The sequence below is a fragment of the Microcebus murinus genome, chromosome 4 (genome assembly GCF_040939455.1).
Source record: "Microcebus murinus isolate Inina chromosome 4, M.murinus_Inina_mat1.0, whole genome shotgun sequence".
NCBI classification, from domain to species: Eukaryota; Metazoa; Chordata; class Mammalia; order Primates; family Cheirogaleidae; genus Microcebus; species Microcebus murinus.
Window position 1 is genome coordinate 7,667,406 of NC_134107.1, and position 22,738 is coordinate 7,690,143.

At 51.2% G+C, this 22,738-nt stretch overlaps 1 protein-coding gene across 2 annotated transcripts; it reads left to right on the forward strand.

Moving 5' to 3' along the window:
* Positions 1-7,992: 7,992 nt before the first annotated feature.
* On the forward strand, positions 7,993-9,772 carry C4H11orf86 (chromosome 4 C11orf86 homolog). 2 transcript variants are annotated; one of them, XM_076001244.1, is made up of 2 exons: positions 7,993-8,361; positions 8,956-9,772. In XM_076001244.1, the coding sequence occupies exons 1-2, from the start codon at positions 8,086-8,088 to the stop codon at positions 9,052-9,054; spliced, it is 375 nt and encodes a 124-aa protein (XP_075857359.1). In that variant the 5' UTR covers positions 7,993-8,085; the 3' UTR covers positions 9,055-9,772. The 2 variants fall into 2 exon arrangements, with proteins under 2 accessions (XP_075857359.1, XP_075857360.1); XM_076001245.1 differs by having other exon boundaries at positions 8,959-9,772.
* Positions 9,773-22,738: the final 12,966 nt, after the last annotated feature.

Here is a 22,738-nt window from a genome sequence, read left to right on the forward strand (position 1 = left end):
CCATGGACCTGGAAGAGCAAATTCTGAGGAATTTCTGAGGCTTTGACAGTGTTCCTGGAGCAGAAAGGAGGACTCTGGTGGGAGAATAATGAGCCATTTCAGCAGCACCTGGGCAAAATGAGCTCCTTTCTCAGTCCCCAAGCTACATCCATACTTCAAAGCACTGGATTGCAAAGCAATGTGGCACTGTGCTGGAGGGATTGCCTGGGGTGCTCCAGGAGTCCAGGAAGGGGCCTTGGAGGGATTCCTGAAAGAGGCAGTGCTCAGGCTAAGTCTACGATAGCTAGAGAGTTTGTCAGGTGAGTAATTGATCAAGGGATCCCACGTGGAGGGAAACAGCCCAAGCGAAGGCACCCTGATGAGGTGGAGGCATGGTTAGGGTCACACCACTGGAGCGCAGTGAGGACAGCTCACTGTCAAGTTCAGGAAGCACAGTAGGGAAGGCCGGGAGCAGTTAGGACTGAGGAGGCTCTAAGCATCCGGCTGGATGGGGGCTCCCAGGCAACACCATGGGTCTCTCGAAACATAGCAGTTGCCATGAGCCCAGGAATAGCCACCTGTATTTATGACTCAGAAGCCAGGATTTACCCTGAAGATCTCATAGGGACAAATCAGATGCCTTCGATCCTCCTGCTAGCGTGTCATAAGAAAGACATATCTTATCAAGATATTAACCAAATGCTGGAAGCTTGAGCCTCTGGTAGCCTGACTGCTGGGAGACCTGACCGCTAGGCCCCCAGTGAACATGCCCACTTATGCCTGAGGACGAGACAAAAGGCCCTTTCAGCCAGATGGGGCAGTACAGGACCCCTGGGGTGGACAGAGGTGGCTCTGCTGCCCTTTTTGAGTTTCCCTCCCACCATGTCCTCAAGGGGTCCAGGCCACTCACTCCACTTGGGCTCTTGGAGTGATTCCCACACTCAACCACTGCTAGCCTATGCTGTGCCTTTGTGACAATGAAGAAAAGGCCTCCCCCTGGGCAGCAGTTGGTGCTAAGACCCTGCCTGGGGCCGAGGTAGCACCACACCAGCCAGGACTGAGCAGGCAAAGCACTCCTAGGAGTGTTTGTGCAGTGTGGAAACTGTACAACTGTGTAAGGTTGCCCTGTGCCCTTGCCTGTGGCCACCAAGGTACAGTTTTGGGTTGGGAGGAGCCTAAATCCCAGTTTCCCCTGCTGTGTCCCCAGGCTCCTTTATAACTCTGTTGCTTCCCACCCCCAGGGACTGCCCTGTCTTTTCCGGCTCCTCCTACTTTGGCCATTCAGTCTGGACAATTCCGTTGCCCATAAGATGGGGGAGGAAGAGCAGGAGAGGAGCAGGAGGAACCGCCTCACTTCTCTAGGCCAGAGCTCCCTCCTCTGGTTCTCCCAACAACCCTGTGAGGCAGACAGGGCTGCTGTGCCCATTTTACAGGTGTGCACACTGGGGCTCAGAGCAAGGAAATGGCTTCTGCCCTGATCACACAAGCTCCTCAGGGGCCGAGCCAGGACTGGACCTCCAGTCTCCTGACCCACTGTGCTCTTTCTGCTCCACTTGCCTTGGTCACACTAGGAAAAAAGAAGGCAAGAAAGTACAGAATTCAGGCTGGGCGTGGTGGCTCATGCCTGTAATCCTAGCACTCTGGGAGGCTGAGGCGGGCGGATTGCTGGAGGTTGGAGGTCAGGAGTTCGAAACCAGGCTGAGCAAGAGCGAGACGCCCGTCTCTACTATAAATAGAAAGAAATTAAGTGGCCAACTAACATATATAGAAAAAATTAGCCAGGCATGGTGGCACATGCCTGTAGTCCCAGCTACTCAGGAGGCTGAGGCAGGAGGATTGCTTGAGCCCAGGAGTTTGAGGTTGCTGTGAGCTAGGCTGACGCCACGGCACTCACTCTAGCCTGGGCAACAAAGCGAGACTCTGTCTCAAAAAAAAAAAAAAAAAAAGAAAGTACAGAATTCAGATTTCAAAGGAAGGGTTTTGGTTTAAAATTTGAGTCCTAACATCACAGTCCTCAGAGGGGAAGACCCTGAGCGACTGTGTTTCTAAGATTTATTGTGAGATAAGGGCCACCTGGGACATGCTTGTACAGACAGCTTCTCAGGCCCTGCCCAGACCTGTCCATGCAGTGGGCTTGTGGTGGAGCCTGAATATTGGTGCTTTTAACAAGGGAAATTTTGGGCACCCTGGCTAGACCCGTGAGCCCAATTTTACTGATGGGTAAACGAGCTCAGGCAGGAGAAGAGGCAGACCCCCATCAGTAGTCATCAGGTCCTGTGTACTGGAAAAACTCAAGAGCAGCCGTGTTACGGGTTCTGTGACCCTGCACTTCCTGAGCTCGGCGCTTTGTCTAAATATCAGGGCAATCTGGCCCTTGCTCGCCAGCGCTGCCACTGCACGAGACCACATCCAGGAGCGCTGAGCACATGGGAGCTTTTGTAACAGCTTTGAAATAATAGTCTTATTATTTATTGTTCCCTTTGAGTTCTCCAAGGGAGAAGGTGGCCAAGTTCTAGCATTGGGTGGGATGGGTTGGCTTCCTGGAGGGACCTGAAATCCAAACAATGGACGCGTTTGGTACCATTGCTCTGAAGTAGAAGAACTAGGGCCCTAAGATGCACTGTTGTAAAAGCTGCTCAGGCAAATAGTAAAGATAAATTACCATATCATACATACACATGACAAATTATCAAAAACAACTTTAGGCCGGGCGCGGTGGCTCAAGCCTGTAATCCTAGCACTCTGGGAGGCCGAGGCGGGCGGATTGCTCGAGGTCAGGAGTTCGAAACCAGCCTGAGCAAGAGCAAGACCCCGTCTCTACCATAAATAGAAAGAAATTAATTGGCCAACTAATATATATATATATAAAATTAGCCGGGCATGGTGGCGCATGCCTGTAGTCCCAGCTACTCGGGAGGCTGAGGCAGAAGGATCACTCAAGCCCAGGAGTTTGAGGTTGCTGTGAGCTAGGCTGACGCCATGGCACTCACTCTAGCCTAGGCAACAAAGTGAGACTCTGTCTCAAAAAAAAAAAAAAAAAAAACAACTTTAAATTAAACATCTATATCTGCACAGTCTCTCATCTTACTTCTGGTGGGTGTCACGTTTTCAAGGAGAAAATCTAGCAGCATTAACCGTTAGGGTATAGTTCTGTCTGCTTCTCCCAGAGGGCACGTGGAGGCCCAGGCCGCTTCCACAGAGGGTGGGACTCATATCTGCTGACCTGACTCTCCTGGATCCAGCACGTGACTGACTGCACTCCTGTAATTTCATCTGAAACATGAGTGTCAGCTCCGGAGTGGGGGGCAGATGCAATCGCAGCGGTGAGGCTCCCAGAGTGGAGGGCGTTCCCCACCCCACCCCACCCCGCCCCTTGCCTTCCTCAAGGTGTGACTCTCAAGGGCTTGGAGGGTGGGCTCCCTGTGTGTTCCCTGGCTGTGGTCACCTGCACAGCTCCAACCTCATCTCTACCTGTACCAGTCCTCCCTTCCCTCGAGGCTGTGCTGACACCACCTCCTCCAAGAAGCCTGCCTAGATTCCCCCACCCCTAAGCCAGACGTGTTCTCTCTTTTGTGCACCCTCAGCACTTAGCATCTCTTTTAAGGCCCCTTTCTTTATGTACATGAGAATATCTCCTTTTAATACCTCTTCATGGTTTATAAAATATCCACCATGAATGTCATTTGTAAGAAAAAAGAAAAAGAAAAATTTAAATTTAAAAATATAAGAAAAAAGAAAAGAATGCTACCTTTCCATAGATTCTATCTGAGATTTGATAAAATAAGGTATTATTCTCATTTTATAGAGCTGAGAATTGTAGGCACATGAGGTTAAGCCACTCGCCCAAGGTACAAAGCTAATACAGGAAAGGGCAAGGCTTTTCACTCTGGCAGTGTGACAGGTTTGGAGTCCCAGGTGTCTGGGGCAGATAGTCTCTAAGATGGCCTGCAAGGGCGCAGGCCCTTGTGTTATCTGCTCCCCTTGAGGGTGGGCTGGACTTGGTCATTTGCTTCTAAAGGACAGAATACAGCAAAAGTGATGGGCTGTCACTTCCGAGATTAAGACCCCAAAGCCTCTGGCATCTGTCTCTCTCTCCATCTCTTGCCCTCTCATGGCTTACTCCCACTGCAGCCAGCTGCCCCCTTATGAGCTGCTCTTTGGAGAAGCCCAGGTAGCAACAGCCCCCAAGCAGGAAACTGAGGCCCTCACTCCAACAACCCACAAGAAACCAAGTTATGCAAACAACCATGAGAGTGAGCCTGGAAGAAGGCCCACTCCCAAAAAGACCCTGAGCAGTCCTGTGCCAGAGACCTGCTAAGCAATGCTTGTACTCCTGACCCACAGAACCTATGAGATAATAATGTGTTGTTTTGTTTCTATATATATATATATATATTTTTTTTTTTTTTTTTTTTTTTTTTTTTTTGAGACAGAGTCTCACTTTGTTGTCCAGGCTAGAGTGAGTGCCGTGGCGTCAGCCTTGCTCACAGCAACCTCAAACTCCTGGGCTCAAGCGATCCTCCTGCCTCAGCCTCCCGAGTAGCTGGGACTACAGGCATGTGCCACCATGCCCGGCTAATTTTTTTATATATATATCAGTTGGCCAATTAATTTCTTTCTATTTATAGTAGAGACGGGGTCTCGCTCTTGCTCAGGCTGGTATTGAACTCCTGACCTTGAGCAATCCGCCTGCCTCGGCCTCCCAAGAGCTAGGATTACAGGCGTGAGCCACAGCGCCCGGCCTGTTTCTATATATTTTTAGATGAAGCTAATTTCTATTTTTAGTAGAAGCGGGGTCGCTTGCTCTTGCTCAGGCTGGTCTTGAACTCCTGAGCTCAAACGATCCACCCACCTCAGCCTCTGAGAGTGTAATCTGTTGTTTTAAACCACTAAATTTGGGGATAATTTGTTATATAGTAATAGACAACAAATAGTCTCCAATGTTTAAGACCATTTACTGCAGTGGGTCCTGGGACACAGAGACAAAAAAGATGTTGTCCTAGCCTTCAAGGGACATGTAGGCTGGTGGGGTAAGGCACACGTGTGTGATTGTGGTGCTGTGTGTATTTGGTGGGCTAGAGAGGTCAGTGCAAACTCTGTGGGGAGATGCCACTTGCACAGTGAAAAGCTTGCCAGGTGCTGTGGTTTGAAAGGCCTCTCAAAAACTGATGCTGGATTTAATTACCATTGCAATGGTATTTAGAGGACCATTAAGAGAAGACTGTCCTTGTGAATGGATTAATGTAGTTATCCATTTATCAGGGAGTGAGTTCCTGATAAAAGCAATTTCTGGCTAGGTGCGGTGGCTCATGCCTGTAATTCATAGCACTTTGGGTGGGAGAATTGCTTGAGGCCAGAAGTTCAAGACTAGACTGAGCAACACAGCAACCCCGTCTCTACATAAAATTTTTGAAAATTAGTCAGACGTGGTGGCACACACTTAATAGTCCCAGATACTTCGGAGGCTGAGGCAGGAGGACCACTTGAGCCCAGGAGTTGGAGGTTGCAGTGAGCTATGATGACACCACTGCACTCTAGCCAGGACAACAGAGCAAGACCCTGTCTAAAAAAAAAAAAAAAAAAGAGCTCAGTCCCCTCTTACCCTTGCTTGTCCTCACCCTCTCTTGCCCTCCTGCCTTCTGCCATGGGATGACACAGCACGAAAGCCTTTGCCAGACTCTGGTGCCATGCTCTTGGACTTCCCAGACTCCAGAACTATGAGCCAAATAAGCTTCTATTGTTTATGAATTACCCAGTCTTAGGTATTCTGTTATAGCAACACGAAACAGACTAAAGCACCAGGTGAAGACGACAGGAAGGCAGCAGGGAGGGAAGGACAAGAGCACATATTTTCTTTTTGGCCTCACCTCAATGGATTTGGGAAATTGTTTTAAGACTGCATGTTTGGCAAGAGGGTATTCAGCAGCTATGTGCTTGACGCAAGAGCAAATGATGAATGTGAAGGTCTAGGACACTAAAGAGAAGAAAGAAAAAAAAAGAGCAAATGACTCATCCCGACACATCTCAAAAGTCCATGAGTCAGCAAGCTCTTCCTGGGCACAGACTGCTATGAAGAGTGTGGATTTGAGTTGACTACATGTGCTGGGGTGAGGACTTTGAAACCTGTATAATGGTTTTGTGGCTTTTTAACCAGAGTCAGGGGTGACCTGTGGGTTAAACATTAGAAGCCTGGTCAGGGTTGAAATAAAGAGGCCTAGGTGTAGATCAGAGTCAGTGTTTGGGACAGGCTGGGGCAGAGGGTCAGGGCTCCCTTTTTGCATTCTCTTCACACTGGTTTTAGGTCCTCTGGTTGGGAGCTGAGCCTGGCAGATATTAAGTGACCATTCACCTAAGGAAGACCCAGAAACTCTGAGTGGAAGGCAAGAGGCCAAGGCCAAGCCCAGGGGGACAAGGCTAGGGAGTCGCAGCCAGCACATCCCTGACCCCAAACACAGGTACATGTGCAGCAGTCCAGACATGGAAGAGGCAGGACACCTGGCTTCCAGTCCTGCCTCTGCTGCTGACTCTGGGGCAAGAGAGCAGAGTGGTTGAAGTGTGGACTTTAAAGCCAGGCTGGCCAGGGTGGGAGTCCCAGCTCTGCCACTTACTGAGCATGCTCTCTGGCCAGGTGTTTAATCTCACAGAGCCTCAGTTTCCTGATCCATAAAATGGGATAACAATCCCCACTTCATTGGACTATCATGAGGTTTAAAAGAAATCTGCAGAGGGATTAGCTTCAGAACCAGTAAAAATGCTCAAAACACAGTGGTCAAAACAAAAAGGAAGGTGGAGCAGATGTATGAGGTCCCTTCAGCCCTTGATTTCCTCAATTCTGAGGAATCTTCTGGCTTGGCCCCAGACCTCCCTCTCTTTCCCCTGGCTGGTACTCTCACCTTTAGAGGCACCTACACTCATGATTTCATTTTATTTTCAAAAAAACCCATTTTACAGATGAGACTGACCAAGAGGGGAAGGGATTTGCCCATGATAATAAATACAACCAACTCACTTTTATTGAGCACTTGCTATATGCCAGGCCTTGTGAATCACATTTCATCCAAACACAATCACCTGAGTAATCTGTCCCTGTTACAACCAGCTGTCCTGCTTGTTTTTGCTCCTTTCTTTAAAACACAAAAAAATTCTCAAGTGTAATAAAATACACATAACATAAAATTTACCGACTCAGCCATATTTAGTTCAGTGCTGCTACATACATTCACACTGCTATGCAACCCATCTCCAGAACTCGTTTCATCTTCTTTTTTTTTTTTTTTTGAGACAGAGTCTCGCTTTGTTGCCCAGGCTAGACTGAGTGCCATGGCGTCAGCCTAGCTCACAGCAACCTCAAACTCCTGGGCTCAAGCAATCCTTCTGCCTCAGCCTCCCGAGTAGCTGGGACTACAGGCATGTGCCACCATGCCCGGCTAATTTTACATATATATATTAGTTGGCCAATTAATTTCTTTCTATTTATAGTAGAGATGGGGTCTTGCTCTTGCTCAGGCTGGTCTCGAACTCCTGACCTCGAGCAATCCGCCCGCCTCGGCCTCCCAGAGTGCTAGGATTACAGGCGTGAGCCACCGCGCCCAGCCTCATTTCATCTTCTAAAGGCTGAAAATCCATAGTCATTAAGCAATGACTTCAGTCCTCCCTGCCCCAGCCACCGGTGGCTACCATTCCGCCTCCTGTCTATGAATCTGCAGGCAAGAGCTGCGCTGGTCCTACACAGCCTGACTCTATTTCGCTGTCAAGCCATCTGTGCTCAGTGTCACTGAGGGCCAGGGCCACAGGAGTTCAGAGGAGGTCACACTTTTTAGGGGTGGGGTGGTCAGGGAATGCTGCCTGGAGAGGAGGAGGAAGAGGCAATATGATCCGGCCCCTTGGCCTGCACTCCTTGCGGGGGAAGGTGGGGAGGCCACGGGGAGGTGACTCAGGGATGCTCAGTCCCTGTGGCCTGCCCTTTGGTTTATGAGGGCCACCTCAGCAGCACTAACCTTTGCCCCAGGTGATCTCTTGTCAGGTGTGTAGAGGTGCCAGGCCATCTCAGAGGGCCGGTGGCTTCCTGAGGGGCTGAAGCCGTCCTGCCCTGCGGCCTCCAGAGCCATGGGAACAGGGCCGAGGAGCCAGTCCTTGCGAGGCCCCCGAGCCAGCTATGGAAAACTCCAGGAGCCCAGGGGGAGGCCCATGGAGGGCCAACTCCGCAGGGTGCTGAGCCTCCGACAGGGGCGTGAGAAGTCCAAGCCTCAGGACCTCGATGGCGGCACAGAAGGGCTGGATGCCCCTGCTCAGGAGCGGCTGCCCAGGGGCCTGGGGGACACAGAGCAGCTAATCCAAGCCCAGAGAGGAGGCAGCCGGGCGTGGCTGAGGCAGTACCGACAGGTATGGCGAGGGTGGAAAGACCAAGGGGGCCACTGGGGGCAGGTAGGGACTGCAAGGAGAGGGACCAGGGAGGCCAAGGTTCAGAGGCAGAGCCACGCAGGGCCGTGGATCAAGGTGGCAACAGAGCTGTCTGGAGATGAGGCTGGAGAGACAGCGACTCCAGAGCTGTATCTCAGAGGGTGCAGCAGGCTTTTGGTGTTTATCCCACAGGCACTAGGGAGCCACTGAAGGTTTTAGAGCAGGCAGGTGACACACAGTATGCTGTTTCAAGATGATTAACCTGACAGTGTGTTGGATGGGTGAATGGGGCAGAAGGCAAGGGATCTGCCAGTACAACTGCCTAGGAGTTCAATACTGTGACCCTCTTACCCGGGGTGGGGGCTGGGGGGGTGTTGGGGGGGTGGAGATTGGGACCCCCTTGTGGGGAGCTTCCGGCTCCTGGCCCCTGCCTCCTCCCTCTAAGAGAAAGGGTCACTAGAGCGCTGTGCTTCTCTCCCTGGGGTCTACCCCCACCTTGTGGCTATAGGTGGAATGACACTGAAGCCCACCACTCAGGCGTGGCATGGGCCCTGACCTCCCCCGTCTGCCTTCCAGCAGGTAAGGAAAAGGTGGGACAGCTTTGTTGCCAGCTTTCCCGGCGTGAGCCTCAGTCGCCCGGCCTCCCCGGAGCCCCCAGTGCACACCACCAGCTAAGGATGCTAGAAGCGACAGTGGCCCCCCTGCCGCACCTGGACAAGGCTGCCGTGTCTGCTGACCTACCTACCTCGTGGCCCTTCTGGAGTGGACTGGGCGGCCTCCTCCATGTGAACTTCCCTCTTTCCTTACGTGGCACAACCAGGCCTCTGCCACCAGTCCCTGTGGGGCTGCCCCTCTGGCTTTGGCCCTCCTACCCTGAGCCTGGCCCTCAGCAAAGACCCCAAGGCTGAAAAGGAGGGGGCCCGGCTCCCTGCCCTCTAGGCTTGGGGGCCCCTTGGACTATGATATGAATAAGTCACAGAAGCCTCCCCAGAAGTGGGGATGTGGATGCCCCTGCCCCACACAGGACCCGTTGTCCACTTCCGGGATGGAGCTTGGTGAAGCCAGACCCATGGCTGAGAGGCTTGTGGACATTGCCTGGTCCCTGGGCTGTGACCCATCTGCCCTTCTCTGCTAACGTCTGCTGCAAATGCTGGGCCCTGGCACAGGCCCCCTCACCGATGGCGAGCCCCTCAGGGCAAGGACCACATCTGGGCCTGAAAGGCCCAGGCCTTGGAACCTCACAGTATCCCAGTGAAGGGAGCAGGGGGAGCCTTTCCTCCCTGTGCGCAGAGGGAGAAACTGAGGCAGAGGGGATTTACTGTGTTTGGCATGGTACAGGCCCCACTCAGTGCCCAACATCAGGGCTGAACGCAGTAATAAAGGCGCAGAACAGAAGGAAGTGATTTGTCTCGTGACTAATTCGCTGGCTTAGAGCCTCTCCCAACCCTGTGAGGAAGGCTGAACCCAGAGCAGCCCAGAATGGCGGGGCAGAGGCCCAGGGGTGGGCCCCTGCAGGGTCCCCAGGAGGCTGGGCCTTTCCTGCTGCTTCTCCTGATCTTTCTCCCCAGAGGCATTGCACCAGCAGTGCTGGCCAAGAAGCAGGCTGCAGCAGACCCAGCTCTCTCAGTGCCATGCCTGCGTGCTCACCCCACCCCACCCCACCCCACCCCGCCCCGCCCCAGGCAGGACTCACTGTTGGGAGGAGGAAACAAGGTCCCTGAATGGGGCAGACCTTCTCACTGCCAGCTCTCTGTACTGCAGTCTCACCCCAGCCCCTCTGTCCTCAGAGATGCTCCAGCCCCACTCCCAGCAGTTCTCCTGCTTGTCACACTCTGCCATCGGTTTGTCTAGTTATGTGTTTTTCCTTCCACCACACTGAAAGTTCCATGGGGACTTGGCCTGTTCACTTCTGGGACGTAGTGCCTAGCTCTGGGTCCGACATGTGATAGGTGCTTAGTCAATTATTACTGATGAGCGAGGGACTGCCCCAAGGTCACCCAGCGAGGCGGTGGCTGAGCTGGGCCTGTAGCTCGTAGGTTTGGGGCATCCCCGCTCAGGCAAGTGTTCCTATCTCAGCCTTGTCAGGAAGCCCATTGACGGGGAGCACATCTCTGGGGCCCCGGCAGAGGCCTCTGCCAAAACACATGCTCGGTGGTGGCTTGTTTCCAAAGATGGCTGTACCCACCTCTCCCATCACAGATGATGCCTCTTACATTGTCTCTGTCATACCTCTCAGCAAGAGTGGAGCCTATTTCCCCTCTCCTTGAATTGAGATGGGCCTTGTGACCTGCTTTGACCAACAGAGAATATAGTAGAAATAGTTTTCTGGAACTTCTGGGCCTAGGCTTTAAGAGACCCTTGCAGTTTCTGTTTCTGCCCTCTTTTGCTTCTACCTCTGAAGCCAGTTGCCACATGAGGACATCACCGCTATCCTGCTAGAGAGGCCACGTGGAGATCAGAGGCCATGTGGAGAAGAACCAAGGCCTCCCCAGCCAACAGCCAGTGCCAGCTGCCAGTTGAGTGAGTAAAACCCTAGCCCTGCTTCCAACTGATTGCAGCCTGAGCCACCAAGTTGACACCCTGTGGAGCAAAGAACCACCCAGCCAAGCCCAGCAAACCCACAGAATTGAAATGTAAGAAACCTCTCGCTTTACACCACTGGGTTTGGGGGTATATTCAATTCCTAAGGATGCTGTAACAAATTGCCACACACTGGGTGGCTTAAAACAACAGAAATTCATTTTCTCACAGTTCTGGAGTCCACAAGTCCAGAATCGAGTAGTTAGCAGTGCGGCACTGTTTCTGATGGCTCTCGGGAAAAAGGCTTCCTGCCTCTCCCTGGCCTCCGGTGCTTGCTGGCAATCTCCGGTATACCTCGGTTTTCGGATGCATCATTCAACCGCTGCCTCCACCACCATACGCCCTTTTCCCTGTGTGTCTGCATCCAAACTTCCCATCTCTTACAAGGACACCAGCTGTAACTGGATTTCGGGCTCACCCTGATCCAATAGGATCTCATCTTAACTTTATTATTTCTGCAAAGACCCTATTTCCAAATAAGGTCACACTCACAGGTTCCAGGTGGACATGAATTTTGGGAAAACAAAATTCAACCCAGTAGAGGGGAGTAGTTTAATATGTGCAATAACTAGCCAAAACATGCTGCTCCTTCTCACAAACCATGTGGGAGGAGAGCCCACAGTTGGGGACAATTTCTTTGGGGACCCTCTCATTAGTGGCCTGCGGACAATACCAAGAGAGGAACGAGGTGTTTGCTACGCCTTCCTGGAAGGCATGGAGCCATGTGGTGCTGCAGACTGGCTGCGACAGCTGCATATGACTTTTACAGCAGGCACTGAGGACCCTTAGAAAACTAGTCCCCAGGCTAGAGGATGCCAGGAAGGTGGCCAAAGAGTTCCCAAATACAGCGACCACACTTTTCATCAATAACAGTCCCTGAAGAACCTTGACACTTAAACAGAGGAAGAGAGGAGGAAGGAAACAGTGTTTCTGGAGCACTCACGGGCCACGCCCTTTGCCTGGAGTCCTGGGGAGCAGTGTGGTTCAGTGGTTAAGCACACTGGCACCAGAGCTGATTACCTGGCTTTGACTCGACCACTTGGTGGTATTGGACCCTGGGCAAGTTTTGGACCCTTACCTGCTCTGCACCAGTTTCCTCATTTGTAAAGTGCAGCTGAGAATGGCGCTCCACTCCCAGGGCCATCGTGAGAATCCCATGAACGTAAGGTGCTTCGAACCACCTGGAGCGGAAGTGTCCTTAAGAATTGACGTCATCCTCATGATGAGCACACAGGGTAGGCGTCGTCATTCTACACATGAGGAGATGGAGATTCAAAAAGTGAAGTGACTGCTCGGAGCCCACCAGCTGTGGGTCTCACACATGGCAGGTGCTCAACAAATAAAAGCAAATATGTGGCATCATCTGGGCCCAGTCTCGTGACAAAGCCTGAGCTCTCAAAGGCTTCACTCAGTGATGCTGGTCCCAGAGCGCAGGCTCCCAGCACAGGATGCACATGCTCTGAGCAGGCTTTTCCTTAGCTGGGTGGTGGCGGAGCCCTTTGTCCACGCCCTCCAGGTGTTTGAGCCACATCGTGGCCCATGGGTGGGCAGTTCAAAGGGGGGCTTTTCTCAGAAACTCTTGCAGTGGCAGTGAGTAATGTCACCACTGGGCAGGGAGCAGGAGGGCCGCAGGGCTGTGAGGGTCTCGAGCCTGTGAGCAGGAAACAGGGCTTTCAACGGGCTTGCACTTGTTTGCTGAAATGACCCCCTTCCCCACCGCCCCATCTCCCACATACCCTCCTCAGGTCTTGCCCACCCTGGTTTCCTCAGCATGTGAGAACATCATTGTCACCGGGCCACTGGGAAAGACGCTGAACCTCGGGCCAGACCCTGTGACTGCCAGCCACACACTCAGGCCTTGGGGCCTGTTTCCTCCTCCTCAGGGGGAGGAGAACCTGGCCTCGCCAGCTGTCAGGCTGAGGTGACAGGAGGAGGTATGGGGACCACACTGAGCCAGGCTGAGCTGCAGCGGGGTTCCAGCCTGGCGTGCGGAGTAGGGAAAAGGCAGCTTCCCCGTGGGTCAGCTCCAGCAGCCACATGCAGACCTCGCAGGGGACACGCCCCGCCTCACAGACCTTCCCAACGTTGGGCACACAGGGGCTGTGGCGTCCATGGAGGCCTCCCTCAGAGAGATGGCCCTGCCAGGACGAAAGCCACGTCTCTCTGAGTTTACCTGCCCTCAGTCTGGTGATGCCCAATGGTCGCACTGAGGCGTCCAGGTTGAGTCTCAGCGTCAGGCTTCTTTGCTCAATTGCAGCTGCCCACAGCGGGCAGAGCCACCCAGTCCTCTCCTGTGCCATGGGGTCTCCTGTGCCATGGGCTCTCAAATGTCCTCGTGGGGCCTCACACCCAGGAGACCCCTCAGTCCCCCCCACACACACTGAGCTCCATTCTCTCTTGCTGAACGCCCTGCCTCACCCAGCCTCTCCTTGCACACTTTCAGGCCTGGGGAGCTCACTCCTTATCAAGCTCTGACCTGCCAATGTGACCTCTGCCCTCAACTTGTGCATGTTCCAACCCGGGAGGCAGACAGGCAGGCAGATGGCAGCTGCTCTGCCTCGAAGCAGGATGGAGTCAGTGCTCACTGGGCAGCAGGGTGAGGGGTAACTGAGGCCCTGACCCCTGCGCCAGCGTAATGCTCTGGGAATGGATGGATGTCCTCCGCAGCTTCCTGTGAGGGCGAGGGCTATAAGCAGGTGGAAAAAACATCTTGCAGGGGAAATGGGGCCACTGCGCTGCTGGGTGAAGCAGTGTAGTGAGCAGGGGACGTGGCCTCCCTGAGCACCTCTCAGAGGGAAGCCTATGGATTTTGGTTGGAAAGGCCCTCGCAGTCCAACAGATGAGGAAACTGAGGCTGCCACAACACACCAGAGGCAAAGCTGGGGGTCCTCCCTAGTGCCCCTGCCTCCCAGCCCAGAACTCCTGCTGGCAGTGGGTGTCCAAAACCCCTCTTCCTGGGAGGACCAAACTCAGAGTGTCCAGCCAGTCAGGAGAGCCGGGGAGGGCCTAGGCCTGGGTGACAAACCTGAGGTCCAAGCTCCGCCCCTGCAACTTGCTGAGTGACCTCTGACAAATCACAACCCTCCTCTGGTCTTAATTTCCTCCTCTATAAAATGGAGATCGTGACCTCTGTGTCTCCTTTGGGATGAAGGGCAGATGAGATGCAAATACTCTGCAAACTGTGGCACGCTGTGTCCCAAGAGACGATACTGTCATCACCCCTCCTGGTCACCCTCATCAAGCTAAAGAGCAAAGCATGTAAAAGCTTTGTGGTCAAATTGCCTCAGATCAAATCTTGGCTGGATCACCTGCTAGCTAGGTGACATCATACAAATCACTTAACCGCTCTGTTCCTTGATTTCCTAGTTTGTTCAATAAAAACAATAATGGGCCAGGTGTGGTGGCTCATGCCTGTAATCCCAGCACTTTAGGAGGCTGAGGCAGGAAGATTGCATGAGGCCAGGAGTTGGAGACCAGCCTGGACAACATAGCCAGATCCCATCTCTAAGAAAAATTGAAAAAAAAAATTAGCCAGGTGTGGTGGCAGGCACCTGTAGTGCCAGCTACTCAGGAGGCTGAAATGGAAGGATCACTTAAGCACAGGAGTTTGAGGTTCCAGTGAGCTATGATTATGCCACTGCACTCCAGCCCTGGCAACAGAGATTCTGTCAATCAAACAAACAAACAAACAAATAAATGTATGTCCCTGCCTGCAGGTTGTTGTATTACCTGAGTTAATACATGTATAACACCTAAAACAGTTAGCTCTTGGTTCTTAGGAGGCAGTTCCAGGATATTCTCCCTGTATGAGACCTTAGGCAGGTCCCCTCTCTAAGCCTCAGCAGCCTCCTCTGGAAAATGGGGGTGTTAATAATAGCACCCGGCTCGAGGCATCTTGGAAGATGAGCTGGGCCAAGGCACACGCTGTGCTGAGCCCAAGGCCAGCCCACGGAAGCGCCAGCTCAATGAGAGGCTCGGAAGCCTGCCATTCGGAGCCCAGCATGTCCTCAGCTCACCTTGGCCGGGCCCGGCCTTGGCAGGCCCGTGGGTGGCAGGGAGGGGCCGTCAGGATCTGGGAAAGTAGGCCCTGCCACAGACCAGATGGCCATCCTGGGGCCTCCCAGGAGGTGGTCTCTCCTTTGGCACCGCGTGGCATGGGTGTAGGAGGGAGGCGCTCTCTCCTAAACTTCCCACCCACCACTGTGACTGCTGCCAGTGAACTGTCCCCGCCCCGGCCCAGTTGGGCCAAGTCTCCCTTCTCTGAGTTCCAGGCACAAGCAGTCAGTTCAACCAACACCTGGCGCGGCTCACTCAGAGATCTGCTGGGGTGAAGACTTTAGAGAGGATGAGACACTCCTGCTCAAAACCCACTGGAGTGACAGCCCTGTAGGTGAACCAGCACCCCAGTAGCTTGCTCAGGGTGCAGATGCTGAAGGTGGGCATCAGAGACGGCTGCCTTTAGCCAGGCGTGGTGGCGCACATCTGTAGTCCCAGCACTCTCGAAGGCTGGGGCAGGTGATTCACTTGAGCTCAGAAGGAGGGACAGGCTTAATCAGGCCACACACAGTGAGATGACCCAGGCAGAGTGCCCGGTACCCAACACCCCATCTGGCCTGCCAGGCCCAGCTGCCCACCATGCGCCTTGGCACAGCCTAACTTTGTCTGTTTCCCCTACGCAGGTTCCACCTCCCCAGCAAGCAGCTCCATTTGGGAGCACTCAGGCCTCCCCTTCCCGGTGAAGGCCTCAGCCCTGACAGTGGGAGGTGGGTGGGTCAGTGAGGACACATGTGGAGGAAGCTGGCTGTAGGCCTGGTCCACTGCCTCTGCCTGTAGCAAGCAGGGGATTGCCTGGTGTTGGATACCCCCAGGCTGTCCCTACTCCCATTCTCCCTCCCGGCCTGGAGCCAAACACCTGCTCTCCCCACCTTTGCACAGTTGCTGCCCCTGGAACACAGACGCCAGATCGTTGCTGGTTAGTGTGGTTCTGTTAGGGTCCACAGACCAGAGATAGTCAGAAGGATGGAATCCAAAGCTGTCCCCGACATCCACCACTCCACCTTCCCCCAGAAGAACGGGCCCAGGGACTGGGGAACCTTCCATCAAGAGGTTAAGTGAACCGGAGCCTGTCCAAGGGGCTCCCTGCAGCCAGTCTAGTCCCCAAGAGAAGACACTGTCCCTGGCCAGATTTCTTGGTCCCTCTGTAAGGGAGTCCCCATTCCTACTCCCACCCAGAATCCTGACTCTTCGGGACCTTGGTGGAGAGTTGGGCACAGCTGGCTCCATTACTCACTTGCTCACACTAGTCCTATGAAGTCCCTAAAGGATTTCCTGGGTTTCACCTTTTTTATTTGGAAAATGAAAGGACTGGATGGTTTTCCAGGTACCAATTAAAAGGAAACTCCACTGAAACTAGCTCAAAGGAAAAGAATTAATTGACTCACATAACTGAAAAGCCCAGACGTGGGGCTAGCATTAGGCACAGCTTGATCAGGGGCTCAAAGTCATCCCTAGGATCTGTGTTCTCTCTCTCTCTCTCAGATCTCATTCTCTCCTCATGATGTCCCAGGGAGCTGCAGCAGCTCCAGCCCTTACATCCTGAGGCCCACAGGGAGAATGCTTACCTCTGCCCCAGAAGCCTTTGCAGAAGTCTCTTTGGTTCTGAAGGGGGCACATGCTCATAGCTGACCGAATCTCTGTGGCAGAAGCAAGTCAAGGCTCTAATTGTTGACTTTGCTGGAATCACATGGGAGCAGGGTGGATTCTCCAACTGAAAGGTAGAGTTGTTAAAGGAAACAGAGTAAATCACTCCAGGTTACACCAAACCCCCACCCCCACCCCTTCCCTGATTCCATACTTCTCCATCCCACTTCCTGTACTTCATCTTTACCTGAATGTCTAACAGAGAGCTCAGGCTCAACATGCCCCAAACTGTCCTCTTGGTCTTCTGGCCAAGCTGCTCCCATCCCAATTAATGGCAGCTCCAACCTTCCCCCAGCCCAGGCCAGAAACCTTGGTGGTCAGTGATGGCTCTCCCATACTCTGTCCCATAGCCACCAGCTAATGTTGTCAGCCTCATCTTCAACATGCAGCCACTCTCTGAGCTCTTGCCCTCACCCTCAGTACCATGGCCTGGGGCCAAGCCACCAACATCTCTCTTTGGGACCATTTCTGCAATCTCCTAACTGGGGACCTAATTCCAGCTTGGCCATCCACTGCACAAACAGCGTCCCAGCAGGGTGCTCCCCTGCTCAAAACTCAGAAAGGCTTCTCTGCTCATGCAGAGTTAATCCCAGGGCCTCCCACCCTGCCCTCTGGCCGCTCCTCCCACCTCATCAGGAAGCCTCTCCCTGGGCTCCAGTCACACTGGCCCCTTGTCCTTCCTTAAACATATCAGCACCCTATTCGTTCCCTCTCCCTGAAATACAGTCCCTGAAATGCCTTCCTCACTTCCCTGCAGTCTCTGCTCATTAATCGCCTCATTGCAGAGGCCTTCCCTGACCTCTCTATGAGAAACCCCCCCATCCCACCCTTCCTCTCCACCTCCTACCCTGTTTATCCTAATGACACTTACTGCTCATTGTTTCCCCACAAGAATATCAGCCCCATGAGGCAGGAACTTGGAATGTTTTGTGCCCTGCTATATTCCCAATACCTGCCACAAAGTAGGTACTCATTTAATAGTTGTCAAATGACTTGCATAAATGAATGACTCATTGAATGAAGCTTCAGCCTCCAAAAGAGTTTAGGAAACTTCATGGAAGGAGGCTCCCTTGGGTCAAGTAAGGGAACTTGAAAATGTTGAGTTCCCTCTGTAATCTCTTTTTTTTTTTTTTTCTTTTGAGACAGAGTCTTACTTTGTTGCCCAGGCTAAAGTGAGTGCCGTGGCATCAGCCTAGCTCACAGCAACCTCAAGCCCCTGGGCTCAAGCAATCCTACTGCGTCAGCCTCCCAAGTAGCTGGGACTACAGGCATGCACCATCATGCCCGGCTAGTTTTTTGTATATATATTTTTAGTTGGCCAATTAATTCCTTTCTATTTATAGTAGAGACAGGGTCTTACTCTTGCTCAGGCTGGTTTCGAACTCCTGACCTCGAGCAATCCACCCGCCTCAGCCTCCCAGAGTGCTAGGATTACAGGCGTGAGCCACCTCGCCCGGCCCCTCTGTAATCTTTTGAATTTACTGGCATATGTCTGCCCTGACCGTGACTCTTAAACGAGCATCATTCATTCATTCAACAAATGTGCATCAACTTCTGCTCTAGGGAGGACCCTGGGAGCCCTAAGCAATCAAGCACTAGTCCTGCAGTCATGAAAACAAAACAAAATAGAACATGTACAAGAAAGGAAATGAACTTAGCTACTTAGAACACTAAGTAGCTCAGCTGTGAATGATATTTACATAATCAAAGTAATGTAATCGTTGAATATTTATTTAACCAAAATCATGCTGTAGCTCTGTCGGGAGGCCTGGAAAGGAAATATGTGCGTGTATATGGGGGGGGGGATAGGAGAGCTAAGTCCTCATCTTCCATAATAGAAGTCGATAGGTGATGTTCAAATTTGAAAAATCAAAGAATTGTAATGCAAGCATATCATCTAGAAATATGAAGGTAAATCTCAGAGGAAATACCCACCTGAGTGGCTGCCCTGGAGGTGGAGTGGGAAAAGGCAAACGGCTATTGGTTTTCGTTGTAAGTCTTGAACTATTTGATTTTTAAAATTAAGTACATAGATTACTTTGATAAAAATAACAAAATAAAAAAATAAATTTAACATGGACTTATAAATTACTTATGAGGTGGCCAGGCGCGGTGGCTCACATCTGTAATCCTAGCACACTGGGAGACCAAGGCAGGATGATCACTTGAGCTCAGGAGTTCGAGACCAGCTTGAGCAAGAGCGAGACGCTGTCTCTACTAAAAATAGAAACAAATTAATTGGCCAACTAAAAATATATAGAAAAAATTAGCCAGGCATGATGGTGCATGCCTGTAGTCCCAGCGCAGGTGGCTGAGGCAGGAGGATCGCTTGAGCCCAGGAGTTTGAGGTTGCTGTGAGCTAGGTAGGCTGATGCCACAGCACTCTAGCCCAGGCCACAGAGCGAGTCTCTGTCCCCCCCACAAAAAAATTACTTATGAACCTATGACCTGGTAGCTGCAATGATTAGATGTTTTGGAAATAAGTCTGTTAAAGGTCATTTTGAAAGGCAACATAGGATAATGGGCAAAATTGGAATATGATCTAGATATTAGATAATGAAATGGTATCATTGTTACATTTCCTGAATTTCATGGTTATGGGTGAGAGTTCTTAGGAGATGCCTGCTGAATGAAGTATTTAGGGGTGAGGGGGCATGATATTTACAACCTATTCTCAAATAATTTAGGAAAATATGTGTGTGTATATATGAATATATATGCAAAAGAATGTGAATAATAAAACAAACGTGGCAAAACTTGGTGAATCAAAGTGAAGGGCGTATGAGAGTTCATTGTACTATCCTTCCAACTTTCTATAGGTTTGGATTTTTTTCAAAATAAGAAATTTCAAACATAAAGCAATATGATAACATCACAAAAAGAGAGGCAGCCAGACAGCATGTGCATCCTGATGGGAGAAACAGTATCAACTAGGAAATATTCTTGCCCAAAAGAGTCAAGGCTGCATTTCATCAAGCTTCTAGATTCAACTCCCAATTTACAAGGACCCCTGTGGACACAGAAGCATATTAAACCACACCATGGGGCTGCAGTCAGTGAAATGCAGATGTGGGGATCCCTACGGACAAACAGTCCCACATTTTTTCAACAAATAAATTGCAAAGAAAAAAAGAGAGATGGAGGGGAAATTCTAGATTAAAAGAAACCTGACATATGAACCAATCATAAGGCATTAACTTTATTTGGATACTAATTCAAACAAATTGCAAAAAAAAAAAAAAAAAAAGAAAGGAAAAGAAAATATTTACAAAACCTTTGGAACTTTGAACATTGACTAGATGTTTGATATTATAGGATTAGTCCTTTTTCAGGGGCAAAAATGATTTAATTGCTATACTGAAAAAAGAATCCTCATTTAAATTATTTTTATCTTTTATGGGTGAGATGATACAATGTCTGGGACTTGCTTCAGAGGGGTGGGAAATGGATGAGAATGTAGCTGAAGTGAGTCAGCCCTGGAACGGTGATGGGCACTGGGTGGGGGTGGGGGTGTCTAATTTTGTGTATGTTCAAGATTCTTTTTTACTTTTTTTTTTTTTGAGACAGGGTCTCACTCTGTCGTCCAGGATGGAGTGCAGTGGTGTCATCATAGCTCACTGCAACCTCAGACTCCTGGGCTCAAGCGGTCCTCCGGCCTCAGCATCCGGAATAGCTGGGACTACAGATGTGTGCCACCACACCTGGCTAAACTTAATCTTTTTTTTTTTTTGTAGAGACTAGGTCTCATTATGCTGCTCAGGCTGGTCTTGAACTCCTGGTTTCAAGTGATCCTCCCACCTTGGCCTCTCAAAGTGCTGGGATTACAGATGTGAGCCATTGCATTCAGCCTGTTCAAAATACTTCATAGTGGAGAGTTTTGGAAAAGCAATGTCTCTGTAAGTGGTGCCCACATGGAGATGGCTAACACACCCAAGCAGACAGAGAGCTCTGTACCCCAACTCACTGCCCTGGATGTGAGGTTATGTGCAGGGTGCTGGCAACAACCCTGTTAGACAAGTCACAAAGGGGCTCCCTCTGAGGATAAAGACATTGTCCAAGATGTTTGTGAAGACTTTGCTCATAATTGTTTTATAAAATGTATCCACAACAGGCAGGATGACTCATGGCTGTGACTCCCCTGCACTTTGGGAGGCTGAGGCAGGAGGATTGCTTGGGGCTAGAAGTTCAAGACCAGCCTGGGCAGCATACGACTTCTGTAAGAGCTCGTGTCCACAAAAAACATTTTTAAAAAATTAGCCAGGCCTGCTGTTGCCCACCTGTAGTCTCAGCTACTCGAAAGGCTGAGGCAGGAGGATCACTTGAGCCCAGGAGTTTGAGGCTGCAGTGAGCTATGATCACACCACTGCAGTCCAGACTGGGTGACAGAATGAGACTCTATCTCTAAAAAAATAAGTAAATACGCTGGGCACGGTGGCTCACGCCTGTAATCCTAGCATTCTGGGAGGCTGAGGCAGGAGGATGGCTCAAGGTTAGAAGTTCGAAACCAGCCTGAGCAAGAGTGAGACCCTCGTCTCTACTAAAAATAAATAGAAATTAATTGGGCAACTAAAAATACATAGAAAAAAATTAGCCGGGCGTGGTGGCGCATGCCTGTAGTCCTAGCTACTTGGGAGGCTGAGGCAGGAAGATTGCTTAAGCCCAGAAGTCTGAGGTTGCCGTGAGCTAGGCTGACACCACTGCACTCTAGCCCAGGCAACAGAATGAGACTCTGTCTCAAAAAAAAAAAAAATTAGTAAATAAAAATAAAGTATCCAAACTGGGATTATGTTACCACCACTACTGTGCTATTGGTTGTTGTTAATGATTATGTCCCATGGGCAGGTGTCACCTCCACCGTACAGGGCAGGTCGCATAGTGCCCAAACAAGAAGTCAGGTCAACAAGAAGTCAGGATCTAGGACCATCACGGTGAGGAGCAGAAGCCAGACAGGATGTTTGCAGTTCGGCCAGTCCCAGCTGTGGTGGGAGGGAACACTCTCTATATTTGGAAACCTGGGGGCGGTGTTTATTTGCTGGGAAGTCTGAGTCTCTTCCTCAGGGGTGCTAGAAGCCATAGCAGCCAAAGAACACAGGCTGGACAGGATCAGGAAGGGCAACTTGAAGCGGGGGCTGAAGCCAGACCAGGGATGGTAAGAAATAACAGTGGTGGTGTCAGAGGCCGCCTGGCCGTGGGGGGTCCCTGGGGAGAGCCACCAACTTGCTCGGTGAACATGGACAAGCGCCTCTGGACTTTGGTTCTATATCCAAGCAGTTACATCCAGGGTTGAAAAACTGGAGCATGAATCCTGACCTTCCCACTGGCTAGCTCTAGTGAAATCCCAGAAGATTCTGTGTTCTCGTCTACGAAATGGAGACAATCGTGAGACTAAGCTTCTGGGTTGTCCTGAGTGGTCAGTGAGGGGACAGAAGCTGTCAGCAACCAGCTAGGTGTGCCGCGAGCACTCTGTGCCTCGGAGCTGCTGCTGCCCTGCTGCTGCCCCTTAGGTGACAGATGTTCAGCTCCAAAGAGGCCGAATATCTACAACTTCTGGGCTCAAGACACCATAAACACAGCACAAAGACAAGAGCCAGGGAGAATAAAAGAGCAAATACACCCTCAGGCAGGTGATCAAGGTCACCAGCAGCCGTGATAAGTGTTATGACAAAGACGGCACATTTCCTCTGGGATCTTTCCACCAAACCCATAAGCCCAGTGTAGTCATGACAAAGAAATCCCAACCGAGGCACACTATACAAAATAGCTCACCAGTCCTCCTCAACACTGTTGGGGTCATTAAAAAACCAAGAAAACTAGTCCCAGCTACTCAGGAGGCCGAGGTGGGAGGATCACTTGAGCCCTGAGACCAGCCTGGGCAACATATTGAGCGAGACTCTCTCTCTAAAAAATAAACAAATAAGTTGTGCATAGTGGCTCACACCTATAATCCCAGCACTTTGAGAGGATGAGGCAAGAGGACTGCTTGAGGCCAGGAGTTTGAGATCAGCCTGGGCAACATAGTGAGACCCCATCTCTACAAAAAATAGAAAAATTAGCCAGGTGTGGTGGCACACACCTATAG

Bases quoted from the DNA above. Each gene is read 5' to 3' on its own strand.
- C4H11orf86 (XM_076001244.1), top strand. From the start codon at position 8,086: ATGGGAACAGGGCCGAGGAGCCAGTCCTTGCGAGGCCCCCGAGCCAGC. The intron at 8,362-8,955 runs GTATGGCGAGGG...TCTGCCTTCCAG, and splicing joins GGCTGAGGCAGTACCGACAG to CAGGTAAGGAAAAGGTGGGA.